The sequence below is a fragment of the Centruroides vittatus genome, unplaced genomic scaffold, assembly GCF_030686945.1.
Source record: "Centruroides vittatus isolate TY-2023 unplaced genomic scaffold, ASM3068694v2 contig_875, whole genome shotgun sequence".
NCBI lineage: Eukaryota > Metazoa > Arthropoda > Arachnida > Scorpiones > Buthidae > Centruroides > Centruroides vittatus.
This window is the reverse complement of record NW_027122567.1, coordinates 2,721,974-2,746,145: the sequence shown is the minus strand read 5'-3', so window position 1 is coordinate 2,746,145 and position 24,172 is coordinate 2,721,974. Positions and strand designations below refer to the sequence as shown.

The window sequence follows — 24,172 nt, the reverse complement described above, 5'->3', positions numbered from 1 at the left end:
ATCTGAAAACTTCACACGATACTTGTGTTAAACATTCGCTGAAAGAGTAAAATCTTTCAAAGACAACGAATTTTCTAATAATTGTATAACGTGTTTATTGTTTTCGGAGTATAGTATCATAAATATTAAATAATTTCTAATAGTAGGCTTTATTCAAGGCAGCGTTATACTCGTATTTTTAAATAAAAAGGAAGGAAGAGTTCATAAATTTAAGAATATGGCTAAACCATTTTTTTTAATGTTTAAGTATAATAATCATAATTAAATTTACTTGTGTATATTTAGATTTTCCTATCAGTCGTAAGTGGATATTCCACTGAACCATTGATATCGCGGGTACGTGCCTCACTAAGTGGATGACCACGTACAGTTTTCTGGATTTTCTTCACGTTTATAATATCTAAATATAGGATAATTTTCCGTAGGGTCCTCTCGGAAGACACAGATGATAACCCGATCATCTGCAAGGAGGTATTCCATTAAACTAAATACTTTGATTTTGTTTTTAGTTATTTAACACGAAATTTTGGATATTGGAGTAATCTCGGAGTACCTGAAGTGCCTCCAATGATTTTCACGGGATCAATGAGATTAGATTTTAGCACTGTAAGTTATTCAATACAAATTTATTACAAAACTTCTTGCATTTTTATTGCTATTATTTATGAAAATAAATATTTATATTAGTCTCTAGGTGTACGTGAGCAGAAATGGTACAGGAAATACGGAAAAATTTTTGGGTAATGAAGTTTTATATTTGAGAAGATTCTGAAATTTTAAATTATTAAATATATAATTTGTTTCATTTCAGAATTTACGAGGGATCAAATCCAGTTCTTATGATAGCTGATCCAAATCTAATGAAAGATATTTTAGTAAAAGATTTTCAATCTTTTACGGATTTAAGAGTACGAAATGCAAAACAAAACGTTATAGTTATATTTTATAGTATTATATACATATAACAACTTTTAGTTTTACTTCTTAGCGTCTTAAATTTGGAGATCCTATTATTGACAGGATGCTCTTTGTACAAACTGGTGAAAAGTGGAAAGACATGAGAAGTATTATGACTCCCGCTTTCACTGTTAGTAAAATGAAAATGGTAGGTATTTAAGCACGCATTGCATCAATTAAAAAATACGATATTAATGAAGTAGGCCTATATCCTTTAGATGACCAAGCTAATTAATGAGTGTGCCCAAATATTAATCGGCAATTTCTTAGAAGCAGCTGAAAATAAGATAGAAGTTGATATTGATAAGTAAGTTTAAACTATAATGAAATTTAATAGCTATGTAAGAAAATTTGAAAATTCTTTTGGTAGCAGATAAATGGTTTCAATAAATATATACTGTTATGATAATAAGACCTTCGTAATAACTTCGTTGAATATTTCAACTTTAGGCGAATATACTTCGCTTTATTTATTTATTATTATTAATTTGCTTTAAATTATTTTAAATAATTGCATTTAAATTTTATTTTACCATCGATTATACTTTATTAAATTTTTGAATTATTATTTACAGTTATTTTATTATCATAAAATTTCAATACAGTTATGAGAATGTCAGGGTTTAGTCCATCGATGAGGGCCGGACAGAGCACATAATACTTTATGTACAGGTATGCATCGGTTATTGACGGGAATTCGCTTTGAGAAATACATCGAACATCACAGGGTTAGCATAGACAAATTCGTATGGTAAAGTCTACTACTCATAAAGGCTATCTGTAATACAATTTATTTAAATTTATTTAAACAAAGAAAAGGTACAGGCAACTACGAACTTTTCAGATCCATTATAATCATACGGGATCTCTTTCGTACATGCAGCCCGTCAATAAGCGTCGTACATCTGTATTCTTATGCTTTATACTGTATATTATCTGTTAATATGAGATTTTTCTAGTCATAAGCGTATTAGAAATTCAAATGCCATAATAACTTTATTTTAAATCGTTTACTGTATTATAACATAATAATTAACATATACGTGTATAGTATTTAATGTAGAGAATACTTAATTTCTATTAAAATTTAAAATGTAGGTCTGTATAGTGTCAAATCCTACATGATGTATATTTTACTTAATTATAAATACATATGTAATTTTTAGGTATTTCGGTGCATATGTTACAGATGTTACTGCCAAATGCGCTTTTGGTATTACATTAGATTCGCGAAAGGATCCAAATAATCCTTTTGTGAAAGCTGCTAGAAATACTAGAAGTCCTGTTCCGTGGAGAATTTATTTATCAAGTAAGTAAAATTATTCATATTAAAATAGAATTTAAAAATCATAACATTTTTATAAGGAAACATTCCAACAGTTTTATTCCCTGGTTTGGCAAAATTTCTTCGTTTATCATTTTTTGATCCTACCACATCACAATTTTTTAAGCAAGTCATTATGAAAGTAATCGAGCAAAGGAAGAAAATGAAAGATGTATGAGTCATGCAAATATGATTGTTATAAATTGCATTACATTACATTTAATGGAAATTTATTTTAAACAGGAAGATAAACCAAATGACTTTCTGCAGTCTCTTTTAAATCTAGAGAGAGACGTTAATAATGCCAAGAAGAAAAGTAAAACATATTTTTTATTTATAGTTTTATAATTTAACGTGTAATTATATTGTTTAAAACTGAACATAAAGTGATTTGTACTCTGATCAGGTTTAGAGTTGGAGGATATAGTAGCCCAGTGCATCATGTTTTTCATCGGAGGTTACATTTTAACAAATGCTACATTTTTATTTGCTGTGCATGAACTTGCTGTACATCGAAACATTCAAGAAAAACTTATAAAAGAAATTGACGAAACTTTTAAGGATAAAGTAAAATTTAACAACTCTTAATCTTAAATTGTAGTTTATTAAGTCTAAATTTCTGTTTTAACAAATTATTTTATAGGAAGACGTGGATTATGACTCAATTGTTGGGATGAAATATTTAGACGCATTTCTTCAAGAGATACTCAGATTATATACACCATCACCGAGGTATTATTAAAAAACGTTAATGCATTATAAATGAAATTTGTATTATTTTAATAATTTATTCTTTTATATTTTAAATTATATGCATAGAAAGAATTTAGCTTTGTGTATTGTATACGTTTGTCTTTATATAATTGAAAAATGAATTGTAAGATGTATTCAAAATTGTTATTTCCTTATTCTTATCATTTGCCTGATTATTAATTTTTAAATTCTAGTTTATAGTTTAAGATATACGCACATATAAGATATATAAACCTATTCTTTAAGATGTATAGTATTGTTTAATGTATCCTGTACAGGTTATTCATATATAGTATATATATATAATGGTTTCTAAATTACATTCTATGATATATTGTATATTGTCTAGTTTAAATCTTGAGATTTTTAAACAATTATCTCCTCAATCAATATATATATCTATTTTTAGGCTGGAACGAGTGGCGACACAAAATTATATGCTAAGTAATACGGGAATATTGATCCCAAAAAATTCTCTTATAGGCATGCCTATTTATGCTTTATGTCGGGATCCTCAATATTTCTCAGATCCTGATAATTGTATTCCCGAAAGGCAAGTTCTAAATTTATATATACGCTTTTAAAATTGTTTTATTCTTATATATATTTATTTATTTATATTAGGTTTTTACCAGAAAATAAAGAAGATATCATTCCTTATATTAATTTACCATTTGGAACAGGACCTAGATATTGTTTAGGAATGAAATTTGCCATGCTAGAGATAAAAATAGCTCTGATTAAAGTTTTACAATGTGCCAGATTAAGAAGGGGAACAAACACAAAGGTAATGACTACAGTATAAATGAATATCTGTTGACATAGCATTTTAAAAATTTGCTTCAATTTGATTTTAGGATCGACCGGAACTGGATGCCACCTACGTCCTTCATTATCCAAAGAAGGCACTTTTTAAATTAGAGTTGAGAAAAGATAAAGTAATCACGAAATGAAACCTTTATTTATATTTTTATTGTATGGTTATAGCAATTTAATCATATAATTTTCCTTCATTTCACTTAACAGTAATTTGAAAAAAAATAATATTGTAGAATTAACAATTGCAAATGATATTTCTAAAAATTAATTTATTCATGAATATTTTTAGTTTTGTTTTATTCTCTTCAATATTAGTCCAAGAAAAGAATCATTGTAGATTAAATCTCAATGATTCGAAATGTTAAAAGTTTATAATAAAGGTTTAACTGTTTATTTTCTTATAATTTAAAAGCAAACATAACCTTTTACGGACAAACTGTATTCATATGCTTTGGTAATATTTAAAATGCATATATATATACACAGTATATATCGAAAAGATAGACATTTTTATTCGATTACTTTCATTGTTTCGTTATTATTACATATAACTTTATATTTAAATTTTGCAATACACTTTCGATCACACTGATTACAAATTGAACTTATTTCAATATAAAATAATTAATTCTTGGTTATTTTAACTTTGCCACAAACAAATATAATCACGTGGCTATAATTCAAGAAAATGAGCTAATAAAATGAATTTTTTAATGCTTTTATTACTTATTACTTTCTACGTTCGATCTTCAGAATGACATTTTTTGGACGATGAAGACCTCTTCCTTGAACAAGTTCAACTTCCTCCTGAAAATAGAATAAAATACAAATATAACTTTCTTTGAATATTTTACTTCAATTAACTCGAAATTTGTTTACCTTTGTATTAACTCCTCGCTTAAATGTAATATTTTGCAATACTTTAACCAAACCCATTTTGATTTCCATCAAAGCAAATCTTCTACCAATACAAGTTCTTGGACCTTCACCGAACGGAATATTTGTAAATGGAAGTATTGTATCCTTGTTCTCGGACATAAATCTGTAAACGAATATCATCAAAACAACTTTTCCATATTAAAATCATATTTGCAAAAGGAATTTACCTTTCCGGATCGAATTTCTCCGGTTCTGGAAAATATTGAGGATCGTGAGTGAGTGAGTAAATCGGAACCGCAAACATGGTCGATTTTGGAATTACAATCCCTGTATCTCCTAATTTATAATCTTCTACCGAACGCCGTTCCAATCTAATTTATAAATTTGAATAAAAATACATTATTATATTTATAATATACAATTTTTAAAAATATACCTTGGACTTGGAGTATAATATCGAAGGGTCTCTTGCACCACTGCGTCTAAATATTTCAATCCAGCGATATCGTCGTATTCTATTTCTTTCTGAAAATGTAATTAATTTTATTCATTAATAAGAAGTGAATCAGAAAATATTAATATATACGTTTACCTTATTTTGTAAAGATTCGTCGATTTCTTTAAGAAGTTTCTCTTGGATTTCCGGTTTTATCGCAAGTTGGTGAGCAATGAAAGTGATCGTTACGGCTGTAGTAAAATAACCGACAATAAAAAACATTATGCATTGTGCAACCACTTCTTCTGTTTCTAATTCTGGAGAAAAAAGAGTAAAATTGATTTGCGCTCTGAATATACGACATTTCTGATATCAACATGTTCGTGTTAAACATTACTTTTCTTTCCATTCTTATTACTCAAATCTTCACTTTCTGCATCTAATAACAATTGAAGAAAATCCTTTGGTTTCTGATCCTAACAAAAAACAACGTATAAAATAAAACATACTATGTAATAATTAAGAATTTTTATGAGCGCCCTAAGATGTAATTTGGCTGTCAGGATCACGTGAGCTTCGAGTTGTAGTCAATCATATACCCTTAGTAAATGACGTCGTGTCTCCCATAATAATTTTGCCTCGTGCACCCACGAGCACCGACGAACACGATTACATTATATTATCAACGTTTTTGAGTTAATAAATATTACAAAATTTCAGACAAAGAAATAAAATATGTGTTGTAAACACTAATTTTTAAAAATATTAGTTAAAGTTTAAACCTTGAATTTATGTTTTATTATTGCTATAAACTAGGAAAAAAGGAATGAATTTCGTTGATTATTGAACAAATTGAATAAAGATTCTTACTTCTCTCAAATTTTTCCTCTCGTTGATTAACTGCGTCGAAAGATTCTCAAAAAATGAGATAACGGAAGGAGTGAACACGGATAACCGAATTAATTTCGCCAAATCAGGAAACATGACTGAAAATATTAAAAAGAATTCTATCGTTAATTAACCTTTCTTTTATATTTTACATGTATAATGGATAAATATTCATAATTACTAGCGAGCATAAATCTCCACGATGTCGGACTAACAACTTGCCTGACAGCCGTAACTAATGGATTATTTGGATCTTTTCTGGAATCGACCTTCATACTAAACGAACATCTAGTAATTACATCCATTGCGTATGCACCAAAATATCTGAAACAATAATTTTTAACTAATTGTAGTCTATGTAATTGTGATATCGTCACAATGCCAGGCTGTAATTTTTAACCGTATTTTAACTTAAATAGCATATGACTTTCGGGCCACACCGAAAGTTCGTACGTAGTCAATCGGGATCTTGGACCTTAGACTTTCTATATCTGATCTCGATTTTCTTCTATTTGAAACAGTTTTCGAGATTAGGAAAGAACAGAAGAATAGACAGCCTGAAAGACAGAAGGGCAAAAGTGGTAACTATACGTCTGCAATTTGTAAATTGCAAGTCAATAAAAATCAACAGAATTTATAAATTAATTTACTGTGTATATTAGCGATCATACATAATACATAATTTACAATACACATTCATAATTTTATACGGCAATATGGCAGGTCTCGATTTAAATAATTTTTGGAAGTGGTTTCCGCTTTTGACAAAAGTCTATTAAATTGGATGTTTTCTTAAAATATGTTCAGTTGAACCTGTCTATCGCAAATATGTTTATCTCGAAATTTATTTTTCTTCCTGCATTTTTAGCCTAAATTCAATATATTTTTCATGCTTACCTCAAATAATTTTCTCCCAAAATCTGTAGGCTATAGGTCAAATTACAGACCAAAGGGTAAATTGCAAATGCATAGTTCATCCACTACATTTTGATTATACAGTGTAAGTTGAAGTTGAGGTACAGTACATCTCTTGCAATACGGTACATAGTTGCAATTAATGCTGTTTTTCTCTGGTTGGATACGAGTTTAGCCTGCATGTTATTGGTTGAAGAAAGTTAAGCATCAGAAACTATTGACAAACTATTTCTGTTAAAGTATGTCAAAAATGCTTTATTTATAGCTGTACTTGCTGCTGTATTGATAAAATACCGTACCTCCAATCAAACCTATTACTATTTACTGTGTACGAACTCCTATATCTCGAAACTTGTCTATTTCGAATTCTTTTCTCGCTCCCTTGAAATTCAAGATAGACAGGTTGTATTGTATTAACGACGAACTTGTAATAAGCAAGATGTATTACATTTTATTGTAATGTATAGTACATTGAATAATTTATACCCAAAACAAAAATATGTTTACAATACAAAAAGAATTTACGATAGAAACTGTGAAGTGTTTCGGCCGCAGATTTTTATTTTCTATTATTTCTTAAGGTTAACACAAAGTTCTTTTAATGTAAACATTAGTGTTTTTCATTTAAATTTATTTTAAAGAAGAAAACGTGCTTTAATTTTCGTAAAATTTATTGAAACAAACGATTCTAAATGTTTTCTTTAGAACAATAACTTTTTGTCCCTTAAATCTAAAGTTTGTTAAATCGAGGCTTTACTGTACACGAACATGTTATTAGCATTCTATTTCTTATATTGTTCAAGTTAAAGAAAATTAAACACTTTAAATTTATTAAATCCTTTTAAATTAGAATTTTAAAAAACTATTGAAAAAAAATCTTTTGCTAGATTTGTTTTTAAACTTAATTCTTTTGGCTCTATACCAGTAGTTTTCAGGACGGTCTTTTTTTTTTATGCATCCTGATTGGTCCAGAATTGAGGTGGCTGGCATGATTAATACAGATAAAGTTAAGTCGCATGATTGATTTGATCTTAATATTGTGCTAATATTAACCTCTATTTCGGATACATGTCAACCAAACAATAAAAAAATAAAACGTTTTTAAAACTGTTTAAGCAAATACATAACTTTATTCGCTCGGCTTATCAAAAAAAAGTGTGAGTATTTAATTCACCATAATCATAATAAAGCTTATTAAATAAAATATAGAAAAATAACTCATCCACATAAGAATTGAAGTTGGACCTTTATAAAAACTTTTAATTTTATAAAGAACCAGCTTCAAATATAACTAAAACTTTCTAAATTACGATAAAACAACGTTCTATACCGAATTTTTTAATATCGATGATTTACAGTTACATCTAAATTATTTATTGTTGAAATTTCTACAAAAATAATCTGTATATGTAATCGAGACGAGTTGATAATAATAATAATAATAAGCGCAGAGCCCGAACGGTTAGGAGTTGAAAGTTGAAATTTGGTACACAGTTAGGGCACGTCACGAGAACGCACACTAAGAAGGGATATTTCGAAATTCCTCCCCACAGGGGAGAGGGACAGGATTAAGGTTTAACACTTCCATCAACAATGGAAGTGTTACGTAACAATGGAATTGTTAAGAGAAAGCGACATACAAGACGTAGATGCACATTTTTTCGTTTTGCGGGAAATCGAACATATTTTTAGACCCATCTAAAAATTCTCTAATTAGTCTGGAATAACCCAATTCTCCCAATTCTTGCATTATGTGAAAACTGGTTAAGGTGACTATAACGTAATAATCTTAATCTTCGCTATCGTTACTTTTGCCCGAGCAACTCCGGGCCTACCTGCTAGGTTTGGCTTAGTATTCTGCACTATGTTCTAACTTTCAAATTACAACCTTACTTATATATGTCACACATATTCGGACCGATAATAAATATTTGACACAAAAAAATAATTTAACAATAAAATCTTACTTTCCAAGATCGATTTCCATATTGTTATCAGCTGCTTCTTTCAAATTCTCTGTAAGACTTTCAGTACATTCGTGGATTAATTTGTTCATCTGAAAAATGAATTTTCGTGCATAATAAATTTTACTAATGAATAAATTTCTAATTTGTTATATTAATAAATAACTTTCTTATATTTAGGAGTACAGAGTGTCCGAGAAAGATCTTTACCATTCTAAACATTAATAATAAAAATACTAACAGGTGAAATGAAATGCAGTTTTCTGCAAAAGAAGGAGGCATCTGAGAGTTTTTTCTGCTATCAATTGTCTGAAGTACAGTACATGGATTGATTAGTAGTGGAGGATCCATAACTTGGCCTCCGCGATCGCCACTGGATTTCTTTTTTTGGGGGGTTATGTTAAAGACAGGGTTTATCAAACACCTGTTTCTGATATATCCGTTTTAAAGGAAAGGATACAATTTACGTACAGTACTTGAGCTCCGTTAGTACAGTAGCATGAACAATGGCGAGTCTGCTCGATTTCCTTCCAAGTGTTTTTTAATGTTTGCGGTGTAACAGTGAGGATTGCTAATTGTATCCTTTCCTTTAAAACGGATATATCAGAAACAGGTGTTTTAAAACCCTGTCTTTAACATAACCCCCCCCAAAAAAAGAAATCCAGTGGAGTTATGTCGGATCGCGGAGGCCAAGTTATGGATCCTCCACCACTAATCAATCCATCTACTTCAGACAATTGATACCAGAAAAAACTCTCAGATGTCTTCTTTTGCAGCAAACTGCATTTCATTTCACCTGTTAGTATTTTTATTATTAATGTTTAGAATGATAAAGATCTTTCTCGGACACACTGTATTTTATACTTATGGATTTTTTAATTAATAAAAAATATACCATTCTTAATTTTCCTGAAGTGAAAGTAGGCGACATAATACTTCTTAATTTTTTCCATTTTTCTCCTCCTTGAAGGAAAAGCATTCTGTCTACGAAACGATCTCCAAACTTTAACCCCTAAACGCAGACAATAGTTGAAATTACGTGAATTTGATGGGTGATAAAAGAACCAACTTACTCTCATTTCAGTAAATAAATGAAAATCTTTTATTAGAATATTTTTTATCAGTTCAGGATCGGCTACCATAAGAGTTGGATTTGTGCCTTCATAAAATCTGAAATAAAATTTAAACTTTCTATATTATACAGAAAAGCAATTTTCAAAAAAACTAGAATAAATGACTAATATTAACATTCGGTTTTTCATATCCCAGTATAATGGATCAACGGAATCATGCCGCTTGTTGTAAAATAAATTTTCATTGCAATTTATAGTACATGTAGAATTTAATACTTTTAGGTTAGTAACGTATTCATATTAATACTCGACTTACAACGGAGAAAGGTGCGGAAATACCATCGTAAAAAGGATATAAAAAATAATACTGATTATACAATCCGATTCGAAGGCCTGCATATGTCTATATCAGTGGTTCTTAACCTTGCTGGAGGTACCGAACCCCATCAGTTTCATATGAGCATTCACCGAACCCCTTTTAATTGGAAAAATAAAATATAATTTTTCAAATTCAAAACATACGTATATATTTTATTGGTCCACAAAATAAACAAAACCATTATAGAACAAAACATTACGAACAAAGAACAAAACATTAAGAACAAAGAACAAAATTTAAAATCAGTGTGACTGCTGCTGTTGCCTTTTAGACACCAGTTCGGAAATGCGAGGCTTTACCTTGGAAAGTGCCACTCGCATGTCATTTTCGCAACTAAGTCTGTTCCTTTTCTTCGTTTTAAGGTCCAGCATCCTCGAAAAGGATTGCTCGCAAAGATATGTTGTCACAAACGGTATCAAAATCTCCAGAGCTTTCTTCGCAATAGCAGAGTACGTTACTATTTGGTGGCACCAAAACGATGAGAGCGTTGTTGTTTTGAAGAGTTGCTGTTGAACCTGGCTCTGCTGAATTTCAATGATTTCATCCAGGTATGTATCATTGACATCTGTTTTCTCAACATCAAACGTAAACGGCTGCCTCACCCATGCTGGATATAACTCTCTTGAAGGGAAGTACCCTTCAAGAGACTTTGCAAGCTCGTCTAAGTGCATGGAAATTGCGAGCTTCAGTTCCCCCGATACAGAAATATCTCCGATTCCAGGCACATCATAATTCTTATTTACACATTCGTCTAGCAGGGTAAAGTTTGCAAAGTTACCGTTTTCTATTCGTCGTTTCCACAACGGTAGCTTTTTTTGAAACGCCTTCAGGGCTTCTTCCGCTTCGATGATGTTGACACCACCGCCCTGCATCTGTTGATTCAGATGATTGAGAGCTGCGAAGATATCAGCCATGTACGCAAGCATGAGAATAAATTCAGAATTTTTGAAGCAATCTGCATGACCATGTTGGTGCTCTTGCAAAAACAGGGCTAATTCCTCACGTAGGGCAAAAACACGATTCAGAACCTGTCCCCGGGATAACCACCGAACGTTTGAATGGTACAGAAGTACCTCGAATTCAGACCCCATTTCTTTACACAACTCCTTGAAGATGCGGTGCCTCAGAGCACTATTTCGCACATAGTTCACGCATTCCACTACAATTTTTAAGACTTCTGCCAGTTTTGGAGGCATGGTTTTTGTTGCCAACGCATGCCTGTGTAGAATACAATGTGTAACAACGATGTGTGGTGCATCGGCTTTCACTAGCGCACCAAAACCAGACTTTCTTCCCAGCATGGCTGGAGCTCCGTCCGAACAAACTGCAGAAACCATATCCCACGAAAGATTATTTTCTTTGAAGAAGTCATCCACAAGTTTCTTTACATCGGCTGCCTTAGTTGTTGTTGTAAGAGGCTTACATAATAAAAAATCTTCCTTTATAACGTCGTCTTTCACATAGCGCACAAATACTGCAAGCTGACTTAGATTGGAAACGTCTGTAATTTCGTCGAGTTGAAGGCTGAATTTTGCCGGGCTTGAAATCAGATCTGCAACTACTTGGGCCAAGATATCTTTGCTCATGTCGTCTATTCTGTCACTGATGGTGTCATTTGAAAGAGGAATTTGGGATAACTTAACTTCAGCCGCTTTTCCCAGCATGATATTCGCCATCTTCAACACGGCTGGTTTTATGAGTTTTTCACCAATATTGTGTGGTTTGCCCTGCTTTGCGATAAGGTAAGCGACTTCGTACGATGCTGTAAGGATCGGTTTATCGATGGGTACAAAGCCGAGGACAGGCAGACTACCCTTTTCATCAAATCTGGCCCTCTTCACCTTGAATTCAGCGAGTGTTGTATTTTTGTAATTTCCATGCAGATTAAAGAAGTGTTCTCTTAGTTTTGCCGGTGCTAGACTAGAATTGCTCAACTTGGCATTGCAAATCATGCAACAAGGACGCTGACTCCCATCACGTTCCGTTATACATGTGAATCCATATTGTACATATTCGTCCGACCACTTTCTTTTTTTGCTCGACATAGTATGAAGGGATTAAAATATTAAAAAAGAAATCACACGACGTACAATCACGACAGTCACAATTCGAATACTGGGCGCACCAAATTTCCTGCAGCATAGAAAGGCCAAGCGATGTTGCGTGATCACCCGCAGCCAATGATAGCCGAGTGGGGCGTGTCATCACGAACGTATGAGTCGGGTGTGTGCTTGACCGTCTTGCAGGTCGTTTATACGTGTATTCGATTGGGACCTCTTCACTTCATTTCAGTTAGAGAGTAGTAGAAGTTAGAGAGTAAGAGAAGTTAGTTTCCCAATAGAACACACGTTATGTAGCATTAGTTTTCGAAACCAATACGGTTTCTACGTCACGATGACGTCAGGTGGTTGACCTCCGCCGAACCCCTGAGACTGATTCGCCGAACAGCAACAGGTTAAGAACCACTGGTCTATATTATATATGCATGTGTATTATAATCCTACAGTTTACTGTACAGTACCTACGTACTGTACTTTAAGCGATGCAATACTGCGAAGAAGTTTAGTTATATTATACTTCAAATAAATGTTTAAGTTTAGTTAATTATACTATTTTATTTAACTCAAAAATTATCAGACACAAACAGATAGTAAACCATGTTCAAAGCTATCAAAAATAACAATAATGAAGCTTTTCAATCCTGTCTTAACTGCTTTGATACTGCTTTTAGCCTAGTAATTTGATTACAGTAGAGCGTCGATAAGTGGAACCAATTGGGGACTGGGGTCCTTCCAGTTAATGATTTGTTCCAGTTTCCGACTTTGTACGAAAAAATACATTAACCTGTCCGATGTTCAAATTTTTCTCCGTTGCGTATCGCTTCCTGTTGAATTTTTCTCCGTTGCGTGTCGCTTCGTGTTGAATTTTTCGTCGATTTTAAGCCTAACGAAAATTTTTATAATAATCATTGAGGCTATCGTATCGTTAAAAATTATTTCTGCATTTTGTACAAACAAAATAAATATATTAAAGAATATAAAAAACATGAAAATTATTCTTTAGAAGTAAATTTAGTATCAAAAACATTCGATTCAGCACGACACAGTCCGACTGAAAATCGTTCCACTTTCCGGCCATTCCACTTACCGACGTTCCCACTTATCGACGCTCTACTGTATCTTATATATAATAATTCTCCTGTCACAATTTTTGTTACCATGTACTCCTCCGAAACGGCTTTACCGATTTTTTACCAAATTTTGTATGCATAATCAGTAGGTCTGAGAATCGGCTACTATCTATTTTTCATACCCCTACACCATTTCCCCCCTTTCAAAAATATATTTATATATGGATTAAGGCTTTTATGTCCAACAGATGGCGCTAACTTCCGACGACCTAAGTTTGCTTTTCTGTGAGAATGGACTGAAGCAGATCATTTTCTATCTATATAAATAAAATATTTAATATAACGTATAATACGTATAATATAAGTATAAATAAAATATAACGTTCGTTTGTTCCTACCGATTCCTTTGAAATTTTGACACAACGTTGCATTCGAATACGCACGTGTTTTTATATAATATACATGTCGAAATTCCCCCTAGTGGGAGGAGATGGACGGAATTAAGGCTTACCGTGAAGAACTCGGCTTCTATTATACTATTTTACATGCGGTTTTTTGCGTTTTTAATTGCGTTTTAATAGGTTACGTCAACAGAATATACACTAAAAAGGGATTTTTCGATATTCCCCAGCGGGAAAAGTGACGGGATTAAGGCTTACTGTGAAGAACTCGGCTTTTATTATACTATATTAGATGCGTTTGATGCGTTTTAATAGGGTACGTCAAGAGAATGTACACTAAGAAGGGATTTTTTGAAATTCCCCCCACGGGGGAAGTGTTATACATTTATAATAGATACATTTTGAGCCACACAACGTAGCTAATTAATCTGTAAATAAATAAATAATATAAAATTATGCATTAATTACGAATAAATGAATTCTATTAAACTTTAATTAACCAAATAAAAATTCTAGATGAATTATTTATATAGACACAAATTTAGAAAACAATAAAAAAGAAGCAAATTTATGAATTTAATAAAACAATAAATCTAGAAATTAATTAAATTCTGTTATTGTTATTCTTTACTTTCTACTTTTTTCTCTTTTATTATTTTTTGAACATTCCATTCCTTTCTCCTTAATGATAATTTAATGTCAAATATTATTTCATGATAATAATTGTAAATTTTAAATTTAATACAAAAATATTCAAATAAAATATATTTTAACGAATATATGAATTTCTGATTTAAAAAAAAAATCAAAATTATATTAGGTTTTAGATAAAATAATAGGAAATAGTATTTTTTATAAAATTAAAGAAGACACATGAAGAACTTTTGATGAAGAGATCTATTACTCGAGCTTTTAATTCATAAAAGTGTATTATATTTCATACTAGCAGATAAGCCCGAAGTTGCTCGGGCAAAAAGTAACGATAGCGAAGATTATTTATTACATTATAGCCAATCTTACCCATTTTTACAGAATGCAAGAATTAGGTTTTTTTTAGGTTTTGTACTTTTTATAAATAAATGGAATATAATATATAATACATTATGTATGTATATATATATATATATATATATATTATATGTTACGGTGAAAGATCGAATGTATATTAGTACTTATTGGTCAATCTAGAAACATTATATAAAACCCAATATCCCAATATCAATTATTTATAAACAAAAAACAAGTTAATGAAGAGGGTCCCAAAACGACAACCGAAATGCTTATTAATATGCATTTCGACTGTCAATACTTGTCTAATACTTGTGATTTATTAATCACAAGTATTATATGATAATCATTAAATAAATAGTTAATGGTCTAAGATGTGTGATATATCCTGCAATATTAAGATAGATGAATTAATAACAATATATATATTAATTTGCAATCTTCGTTCCGATTATTTTTACTTATAGTATTACTTTTTATGCATTTAGTTTATTATTAGTTTAATCTTATTATATGATAAAAATAATGATAATTTCGAAGCGAGCAACTCACAGAAGAAAGGTGAAATTTGATTTTGCTATTGGTCAATCGAACACAAGGTTCCTTCAACTTATATAAGTAATTAAAAAAAAAAAAAAAAAAAAGAAGATATTTTTCTTACCCAAATATTTTCCCATATTTCTGATACCATTTTTGTTCTGCTTTTCCTTGAGGCTAAATTAACAAGAAAAGATTTAATATTTTTAGTTTAATATTAGTCATAGTCACCTATAATCACGTGTAGTTTAGTCGTACTAATACTTGAAAATAAATTCTTACAGTAGTAAGATCAAACTTAAAAGATCCTGTGATAGGAATGGGAGGTACTTCAGGAATTCCTAAACGTTTCCAATAACCGAAGTTTCTCGTTGCATAACTACATTACAATTTATTATTTGAAAAATTAATAATTGTTTTTATAAAATTAGTTCATAGTATTTTTAATATAAAAAAAAAACAGTTCAGTTCATGTATAACATTCCACTAACTTTAAACGTGTAACGTTTAAAGTTAGTGGAATGTTATACATGAACTGGTGTAATCAATGAGATATATATATACTGTATGTATATTTTCCCATTATTACACAAAATTTATTAAAGTATAGTATCGATAAAAATTTAACAAACTAACAGATATTTCCACATGAAAGTGTACCGTTTCAGACGTATGAACGTCATACGGTTCAAACGGTACGGTCAATCAACAAACGTTAAAATTGTTGAAAGAATTGTTCCATGTTCTTTGTTGAAGAAATTAATTAATTAATTTCACAAAATTAATTAATTTCTTCAACAAAGAAATTTCTTCTTCAAATTAATTAATTTCTTCAACAAAGAACATGGAACAACTGTTTCGCTTAACGAGAATCGAGTACGAAAAACTCGTTTAACGAACACCTCACACAACGAGTATTTCGCATAACGATCAAAACATGTTGTAAAAATTACTCTCGCTTAACGAGCGATGTTTCGCATAACGAGTGATCAGGAGAGGGGAAGTCCCGAATTGTGCGCATGCTTCATGCTCCATCAGTCTGTGTTTAGCACTCGTTCCGCTAGCATCTTAGTGTCGCTTGTGATCACATATTTTTCCAAACTTGTGTTCACACATATTACTTATAAACATCAACAACCATAGCCCGTTATATAATAAACACACGCCAAACGATATGCCAAGTTCTTCGGTCATTAAGTTTAATGGCAGATTCCAAATTAAATTTTAGAAAAACGTCTGAATTAAAAATCAACTATTTATAACTATTGAATTTAATACGAGATGGAAATATAACTGCCTACCTCTAATCAAATTAATTAATTTTTAATATTTAATTATAGCCTTTACATAACCCAAGAATTTGGCATATTGTTTGGAGTGTTTATCAAACATATTAGCTGTGATTTTTTTTTGTTTCTGCAAATCGAATTCTCATTCCAGGATGGTTCATTCTGCGCTAGAAGAAACGATGATGATGATTCACGCTCCTTAACAGTGTATATTGTACAATTTTTTTAATAAACGTTATACATAAAACATTTGAGCGTTTTTTCGGCATGGAACGCATTATCGTATTTTACATTAATTTCTATGGAAAAAATTGTTTCGCTTAACGAGTGTTTTTTGCATTACGAGTAAGACTCTGGAATGAATTATGCTCGTTAAACGAGGTTTCACTGTATTTTTATTTAATTAGTAATTCGTAGCACTAATATATCCTGATGTAATCAGGCAATTGGATAGAATGTATGAACAGTAGGAGATGGAGAAGAAAAAGCTTTGTCATTCTTATTAAATGCTGACGATACTAAGATACGTTTATGTACGATACGAAGAATATGATAACATTTACTCATTTTATTCGTTTTGAAGAGAATAGATGCTATTACATCTATTTCTGTTACTAAAATAACTAATTGTAAATGTATTAAATACTTTCGGATGAAGTGTCTGAAAATGATTAAATCATGTTACTAAAAGTCTCAAAACATGGATTTTAGTACAGTTTTTATAATCTAATATGGTATTATAATACTTTATCTTCATTTTTATTATCACCTGTAGCATGGGAGTATCCCTTATCACTTATATGTATCTCATCGGTAAATATCCATATTTTATTATTTTTTCTAAATTTTTAAATTTGATTTAAAATTGATTGTAACCCATTTACTGATGTGTGTGCTGCCATAAGATGTCTTAGTATTTAATGCTTTTTAATAAAAAAATCCTTTTCTAAAGCTTCTCGAAAACGGAAGCAGATAGAACCAAGCAGTTTTTTTTTGCGTTAAAATCCTATTAAGGCGATTAGGTAACAGCGTACCGCTCTGGATAATCGGAAATCAGAAAATTTTTTGGATAGTTTGTTCGGATATGTTGGGTCCCGTCTCACACTACCCGGCTTTCTCCATTGTGGCCTGGCCAGGGTATGATTAAAAGGCCTTCTTAGATCCTACAGGACGGTAAGAGTAAAACATGAAAAAATTGCAATGGGATGTAATGTTTTTTATAATTTTATAACTGAGCATACGCAAATCAAGCAAGACAAATAAAGATGATTTTCGAAATACTTAAACTGTAAAACTAATCATATAAATGCTGTAATATTTATTTTATAATATACATTTAAACTGTATAAGTAAATTTACTTACAGGTATAAGGAAATAAAAATTCCCACAGGAATCAAAATATAATAAGGAATTCCGTACACATCCATCATTTTTATGTAAATAATTCAATTGCGTCAATCTATTATATATGCTGTATACAATCTATCATTATAGATATGTTTCAGTTTTGATTTTTCGACTTCTTATCGTGATTTTGTACTTAGATAATTAAGAGAGAATAACAACAATTATATTCATATATAGTTACAATGATATTTTTCATATCTCATCGTCCTTGTTAACTGGTTACGTTGGGATTGGTATCTTAATTTATTTGTTGATTGTAAGTGTTTATTAAATTGAAAATTTACTCATTTTACTTTCATACGCTCGAAGTGTTGTTCAGGTTCTTCGTAGAATCTATCTTCTCAGGAAGTAGATCGATCGTAGGTTGGAAAACGTGGAATGGAAAGAATAGAGATGGAAAAAAATAGATTCGTTCGTTTTAATTTAAGAAGCCTTATTGAATTATGAGCAATATTGCCAAGGATAGAATAGCACCCTTCTGGGTCCTAATAGGGACTAATGTTTAGACCCATATATAGGTGTTAGACTTGAAAGGATACTCTATGTGGTCAGATCGTTGCTCCAGCAGAAAGTTTTCTGGCTCTTTGCCTTTTCTGTATTTTAACCACCCAGCAGTGAGCGATGGATATATCCGTCAAGGGCGATAGCGTAGCACTAGTGAACGATGTCTATATCCGCAAAAAAATTCATATGAAAATACCTGGATCATTTCGTGAAGTCGTAGAATTTTCAGAAGTTGGATTCTCCAACTTTGTTTGGAATATCCTTTAATTCTCGAGAAATTACAATACAGGTACTCCTCACTTTACGACCTATCTGCTTAACGACCACTCGCACTTACGACCAATAGAGTTTCGACCTGTAATTAGGGGAATCCCCTTTCTCAGCTTGAGTGTCAGTCAGTGACAAATGGTGACATGCGCACTAAGCGTACTATAATAGTCATATAGTACTATAAAAGGCTAATAGCGTACTATAATAGTCTTTTTATGAATAAATTTGAAGTTTGTTGCATAATTTGGATAATTTTACAACGATCCTATATTCCCGGCGCAAGCTCTTCGCTTATCGACCAATTCGCTTAACGACGTAGTCGTCGGAACGGAACTCGGTCGTAAAGTGAGGAGTACATGTAAAAAAGAGAAAATTAAAATAAATATGAAATTTTAGAGAGCCATCTAGCGAATAAATCAAATTTAAACCTGTTGCCATCATCTGATTGGTTAAAAAAATTAATATTCCTAATTGCTTCGCATCAGAAAAAAGTAGGTGTGACTTCTGTAAATCATGCTATCGCGAGATCTCCGATGCAAACTGGAACAGCAACAGTCTATGTCATCAGTCTAACGGTTCTTGTCTGACCTGCTTTTTCTAAAAATCAACATTAGAGAAAGACCAGTGGCGTGCCGTCATTGGATGCGGTGGAAGCGCCGATTCCACCTTCCAATGACCTTCCCTTGTATTTTATAAAATATAAATTTTCATATTTTAACGTACTTTGCATTAATTAAAATTAATATTTTATTATAACCGCATTATGTATCTTATTACAAATTTCTATAGTACATGTGAAAAAAACGATAAGATCGTTATTGTATATTCGAGTATTAGTGGCAGAATGGAAGCGCTGTATTGCCAGCTTCCAAACAGCCAGATTATACTCATTCGCGCATGCACTTTACAGAGCACCAACCTTACCCGGTTTAGCTGGTGGAAGCTACACACGTATAACGTTTCCAATTTTATCCAGGACCAGTCCTAGGCTGTTAGCCGCCCTTGCCCGATTATGTGAATCATGAGTAGATTTATAACTTAACCCAACCGATAAGAATTTACTGGTATGACGTTTTCATGATAGTTCTGTATAGTTGACAGGAGTTTTAAAAAATCCATTAAAATATTTGATATTTTTATTCTGCTCTCCCATCTTATATTACTTACGGATTTCAATGTTAAACCAGTGATATTACGATTTCGTATGCCCCCTCTATAAGGAAATGTAAAAAAACGTGTACAAATCTTGTACAATGTTAAAAAATTAACTATTACTTTGGCAGCATCATTTACAACTAAATTTAATGAAAGATGCATAAGGTACAAAAGATGCAAAAGCTCTAGAATTTATTTTCCTTAATTTACGATTTATGTATCTGTTGTCATAAAAATTTGTCTTTCCACTTTTTCCCAAGACTACAAATATTCAAGTACAAAGTAACGGGTTTCAACTTATTTCTACTTAAGAGGTACAATAGTTAAATAATTAAGAGATTAGGGAATTGGGGACAAATAAAACCATGTTGAAAGAGCCGGAATTTTACTTAAACAAAAGCTTAACCGAACCAATCTCTAGCCGAGTACAGTGGGGACTGATTTCTTCGTAATATTAGAGTAATAAAGACAGAAATTTTTCCAGTTCAATGAGAGTGACCGAAAAGTTGTAAATTTTGGAAATTTCCGTGGACCCTAATCCTAAAACGAATTAGTTAGAAAAAAAATGACAGACAATCTAATAAGTTTAACATATTTAAATTTTTATAGCTATGGCAAGAAACGTTTAAAATGTACAACAACCTTGTTGCGTCCTTAGAGGTATACGAGTAATGCGACAAAAGAAGCATTTGACATTGACCGGTATCGGCACTTTCGGGATTTGGCAGCCTGCGTGCATGCACCTAACAGGACCGTCTCTGATTCCATCCATTTGTAGGGAGCTATTTGACTAAGTGGATTGTTTTAAGATTTAAAAAGTAAAAATTTTATGTACGTTTCTTTACAAAGCTATATTTAATTATAATTTTCTTAGTATATTCATACAATTGAAAAATATTTTGTACCAGGTACAAGTATGTACTGTACAGTACATTTACCACACAAAAACTTACTTGGTGAAATAAAATATTATTTTATTTATAATTTTAGCCCTTATATCGTGGCTAGCGATTCAGAATGTAACTGTGTTATTAAAAATACATTTAGAGAAGTCTACGGTTTTTACTGGCTTATCGAACAAACAATACGAATGGAACCAAGATCATCATTGACGCGCAATTAACTGATTGCCCCTGGAAGTCGGCTTCTCACAGAAACAGCTTCCTATCATCAAATGTCACGGCACGCCACTGAAAAAGACGTAGTAATTTATAGTAAAACGGTCTTCTCTAATATTCGTAGTAGTTTGTAAAGCTGAAATTTCAATTTAATAAGTATTATTTAGTTTGGAAAAATTAAAAATACATCATTAAGTAGGAGAATAACATAAAACTTTATTTTTTAGTATAATACAATTTACAAAATCAAAAGTTCGTATATCGTAATATTACAGAAAACTAGATCAAAACATGATTTTGTCGAAACCGTGTTGTGTTTGATTAGTGTGTACAGGCACAATGAAGTGACGTTTTTTTTCCAACACTAGGCTAGTTGAATCTTTATTTAGTTAGGTTGAATCTTTATTTAGTTTAGTTTATTTAGTTTATACTAACTAAATAAAGATTCAACTAGCCTAGTGTTGGAAAAAAAACGTCACTTCATTGTGCCTGTACACACTAGATCAAAACATACAAAGTTAACTAATTTACTTAAATTCAGTTCATTATACAAGTGTTGATATGCTATATTAGTCTTGCCATATTCTACGTATACTTTCTATATTAACATCCACTTAGTTTCATCTAATTACACTTAAAATGTAAAAAAATCTACCAACAAATTAATTTGCAAATAAAGAGACTACTTGCTAATTGAACTTTGTATTCTTCTTTGACATTGTTTTACGTAGCAGCACTAAATCAGCAGAGATGCTAATTAAAAGACTTATAAAAACTATAAATTTCTCGAAAAATTAAGACTAGATAATTATATGCATAAATAAATTAATAGGCCTATAATGCATATTTTCACTTATATCCAAGTATTGTATCTAAAGATCAGTTCTCGCTAATTGTCAAAAAAAAATATATATATTTTTCAACTTTTCTTTCTGTAAAGTAGCATATTCTACAACAAGATCTAAACTCACAATAAAATTTCCACCTTTTAGCCGTTAAAAACAATGCAAACTGTATTGATCAACGTAATAACAATTTATCGCAGCGAACTTCGATAAAAAACGAGAAACACCAAACCGCACTCTACAAAATCTGGCGCAAAGTAATGCATATGGGATAGACTGAAAATGCTCCTGCGCAATGCCATCACCTGACCAAAAGTTAAATTTTTCTGAATGAACGTTTAAAGTTTTAAAAACTTCTTCCATGAAACCTGATGAATTTAATTAATACACAATAACTAAATCTGTTTAATAAAGATTAATAATTTACTATTATAATTATGAAAATTAGATATAAGAAAAGATCACTGCACAAAATCTCCCACCAACTATACCTCATGGGAGGACAGTCAATAGCAAGGTTGAAGCCGAAGTTTTAAATGCGAAAACGTGTATGTCGAACGTTCAGCGCCGCTTTCCTGTAAGCCTAGAAGTTTGACAATGGTGTTTAGAAAGTCAGAGGAATCGTGCTCGACATTCCAAATGCCATTGTCAAACAATGGCGTTTGGCTGGAATCAGATTTTCGGCGCTGCTTTCCTGTAAGCCTTGTAGGCTTACAGGAAAGCAGCGCTGAACATCTGATGTACACGTTTACGTGTTTAAAACTTCGGCCTCAACCTCGCTAATGTCACGTGCCATTAAAACTTTCCAGCTAAACACTAAAAATTTTATATAATTTTTTTTTCAGTCATAGAGAAACCGTGTTTCTCTACGACTTAGTTGATAGATAAACCGTGTTTCTTTATCAACTAAATAAAGGTAGAGTCAAAAGCCAAGTGATTGAGTTAATAACACGATCTTGTGTTTAACAATTCGAATAATTTTTTTTTACTGATCCAGTCAAATTTAAATAATATAAAATGTCTAGATCTGTTTAATAAAGATTAGTAATGTACTATCAAAAATATGCAAATTAGATATGAAAAATATCACTGGTAAATCTCCTGCCAAGGTGATAAATATAGAAGGATCACATGACGAAAAGCTAACACCAAGAAATGTGAAGAAATATGTTTAAAATTTAATGTTTGTGTACAAATTCATAAATTTTAAGAAATGTCATTGTTTAATTAAAATAAAGACAAAATCTGCCCAAAAGGGATCACCATTTATTTTCTGTGTTCCAAGACAATACACTTTTCGGCGACTCACTTTCTTTTCTAGGCTACTTGTCGCTGTAAGTTACTAAAAAGTCCTTTTAAAAACACAAAACACTTTCAATTAAAATTATAATAATTTGTAAAAAAGGAACTGGTGACATACAGATCAGATGTTTTGCTTACATCCATCATATCTTCTTTGGGGGTTTTTTGGCTGATTTTATCCACTTGAAACAGGCGCTGGAAAATGTAGATTTTAAGACAGCTGCCCCTAGTGACGATATTTGTAGAATTTCATTAGTAAATTTTTGTCCGATGGAGAATTATTGTTTAACTAGCGGATGAGCCCGGCGTTGCTTTAAACAAAAAGTAACCATAGCCAAGATTAAGATTATTACATTATAGCCGATTTTACCTGTTTTTACCGAGTGCAAGAATTAGGTTACCCCTCTTCCCAAATGTATTGGAGAATTTTTAGATGGGTCTAAAAATATGTTTCATTTCGGCAAAAATCCGCATCTAAAATAGTACAGTAGAAGCCGAGTTCTTTAGGGTAATCCTTAAGTCTCTCTCTCTCCCCCCGCGGGGGATTTCCAAAAATCTCTTTATACTGTACATTCTCGTAATGTACCCTAACTGCATAACAAATTTTAACTTTCAACTCCTAACCGTTTGGGCTTTGCGCTTATTAACATTATTATTATCAACCCATCTCGATTATAAGATTATATCTCGGGCCGTCCAAACCCAGATATATCGCATCTGGTCGAATACACTACGTTCTTAAGGAAAGGCGTATGCCAGTCGTAGCGGTTATACTGGTTAATTTACACACGCGCAGACTCTGGCATCCAATCGGTTAT

General features: G+C 31.5%; 2 protein-coding genes across 2 annotated transcripts in view; one reads left to right on the top strand and one right to left on the bottom strand.

The window, feature by feature from the left end:
• LOC136983080 (uncharacterized) overlaps nucleotides 1–24,172 on the top strand; it is a 59,095-nt gene that overhangs the window by 6,582 nt on the left and 28,341 nt on the right. Inside the window, exons 11-23 of the mRNA XM_067279713.1 lie at nucleotides 510–606; nucleotides 688–740; nucleotides 812–908; nucleotides 989–1,105; nucleotides 1,176–1,264; nucleotides 2,124–2,266; nucleotides 2,338–2,453; nucleotides 2,525–2,597; nucleotides 2,688–2,848; nucleotides 2,925–3,013; nucleotides 3,444–3,587; nucleotides 3,659–3,821; nucleotides 3,892–3,972. Of these exons, the coding sequence (XP_067135814.1) occupies nucleotides 510–606; nucleotides 688–740; nucleotides 812–908; nucleotides 989–1,105; nucleotides 1,176–1,264; nucleotides 2,124–2,266; nucleotides 2,338–2,453; nucleotides 2,525–2,597; nucleotides 2,688–2,848; nucleotides 2,925–3,013; nucleotides 3,444–3,587; nucleotides 3,659–3,821; nucleotides 3,892–3,972 (1,423 nt within the window). The remainder of the gene's footprint in view (nucleotides 1–509; nucleotides 607–687; nucleotides 741–811; nucleotides 909–988; nucleotides 1,106–1,175; nucleotides 1,265–2,123; nucleotides 2,267–2,337; nucleotides 2,454–2,524; nucleotides 2,598–2,687; nucleotides 2,849–2,924; nucleotides 3,014–3,443; nucleotides 3,588–3,658; nucleotides 3,822–3,891; nucleotides 3,973–24,172) is intronic.
• Nucleotides 4,417–18,218, bottom strand: LOC136983016 (cytochrome P450 3A8-like). The gene is made up of 14 exons (XM_067279621.1): nucleotides 18,116–18,218; nucleotides 15,746–15,842; nucleotides 15,588–15,640; nucleotides 10,009–10,105; nucleotides 9,831–9,947; nucleotides 8,939–9,027; nucleotides 6,238–6,380; nucleotides 6,039–6,154; nucleotides 5,566–5,644; nucleotides 5,325–5,485; nucleotides 5,169–5,257; nucleotides 4,960–5,103; nucleotides 4,733–4,895; nucleotides 4,417–4,660 (listed from the first exon to the last, which is right to left on the bottom strand). Exons 1-14 carry the CDS (start codon nucleotides 18,181–18,183, stop codon nucleotides 4,583–4,585), a joined length of 1,494 nt encoding a protein of 497 aa, XP_067135722.1. The 5' UTR covers nucleotides 18,184–18,218; the 3' UTR covers nucleotides 4,417–4,582.

Bases quoted from the DNA above. Each gene is read 5' to 3' on its own strand.
- LOC136983016 (XM_067279621.1), bottom strand. From the start codon at position 18,183: ATGATGGATGTGTACGGAATTCCTTATTATATTTTGATTCCTGTGGGA. The intron at 15,641-15,745 runs GTAAGAATTTAT...TTGTTAATTTAG, and splicing joins TTAAGTTTGATCTTACTACT to CCTCAAGGAAAAGCAGAACA. The intron at 5,486-5,565 runs GTAATGTTTAAC...TTTTTTCTCCAG, and splicing joins TAATAAGAATGGAAAGAAAA to AATTAGAAACAGAAGAAGTG.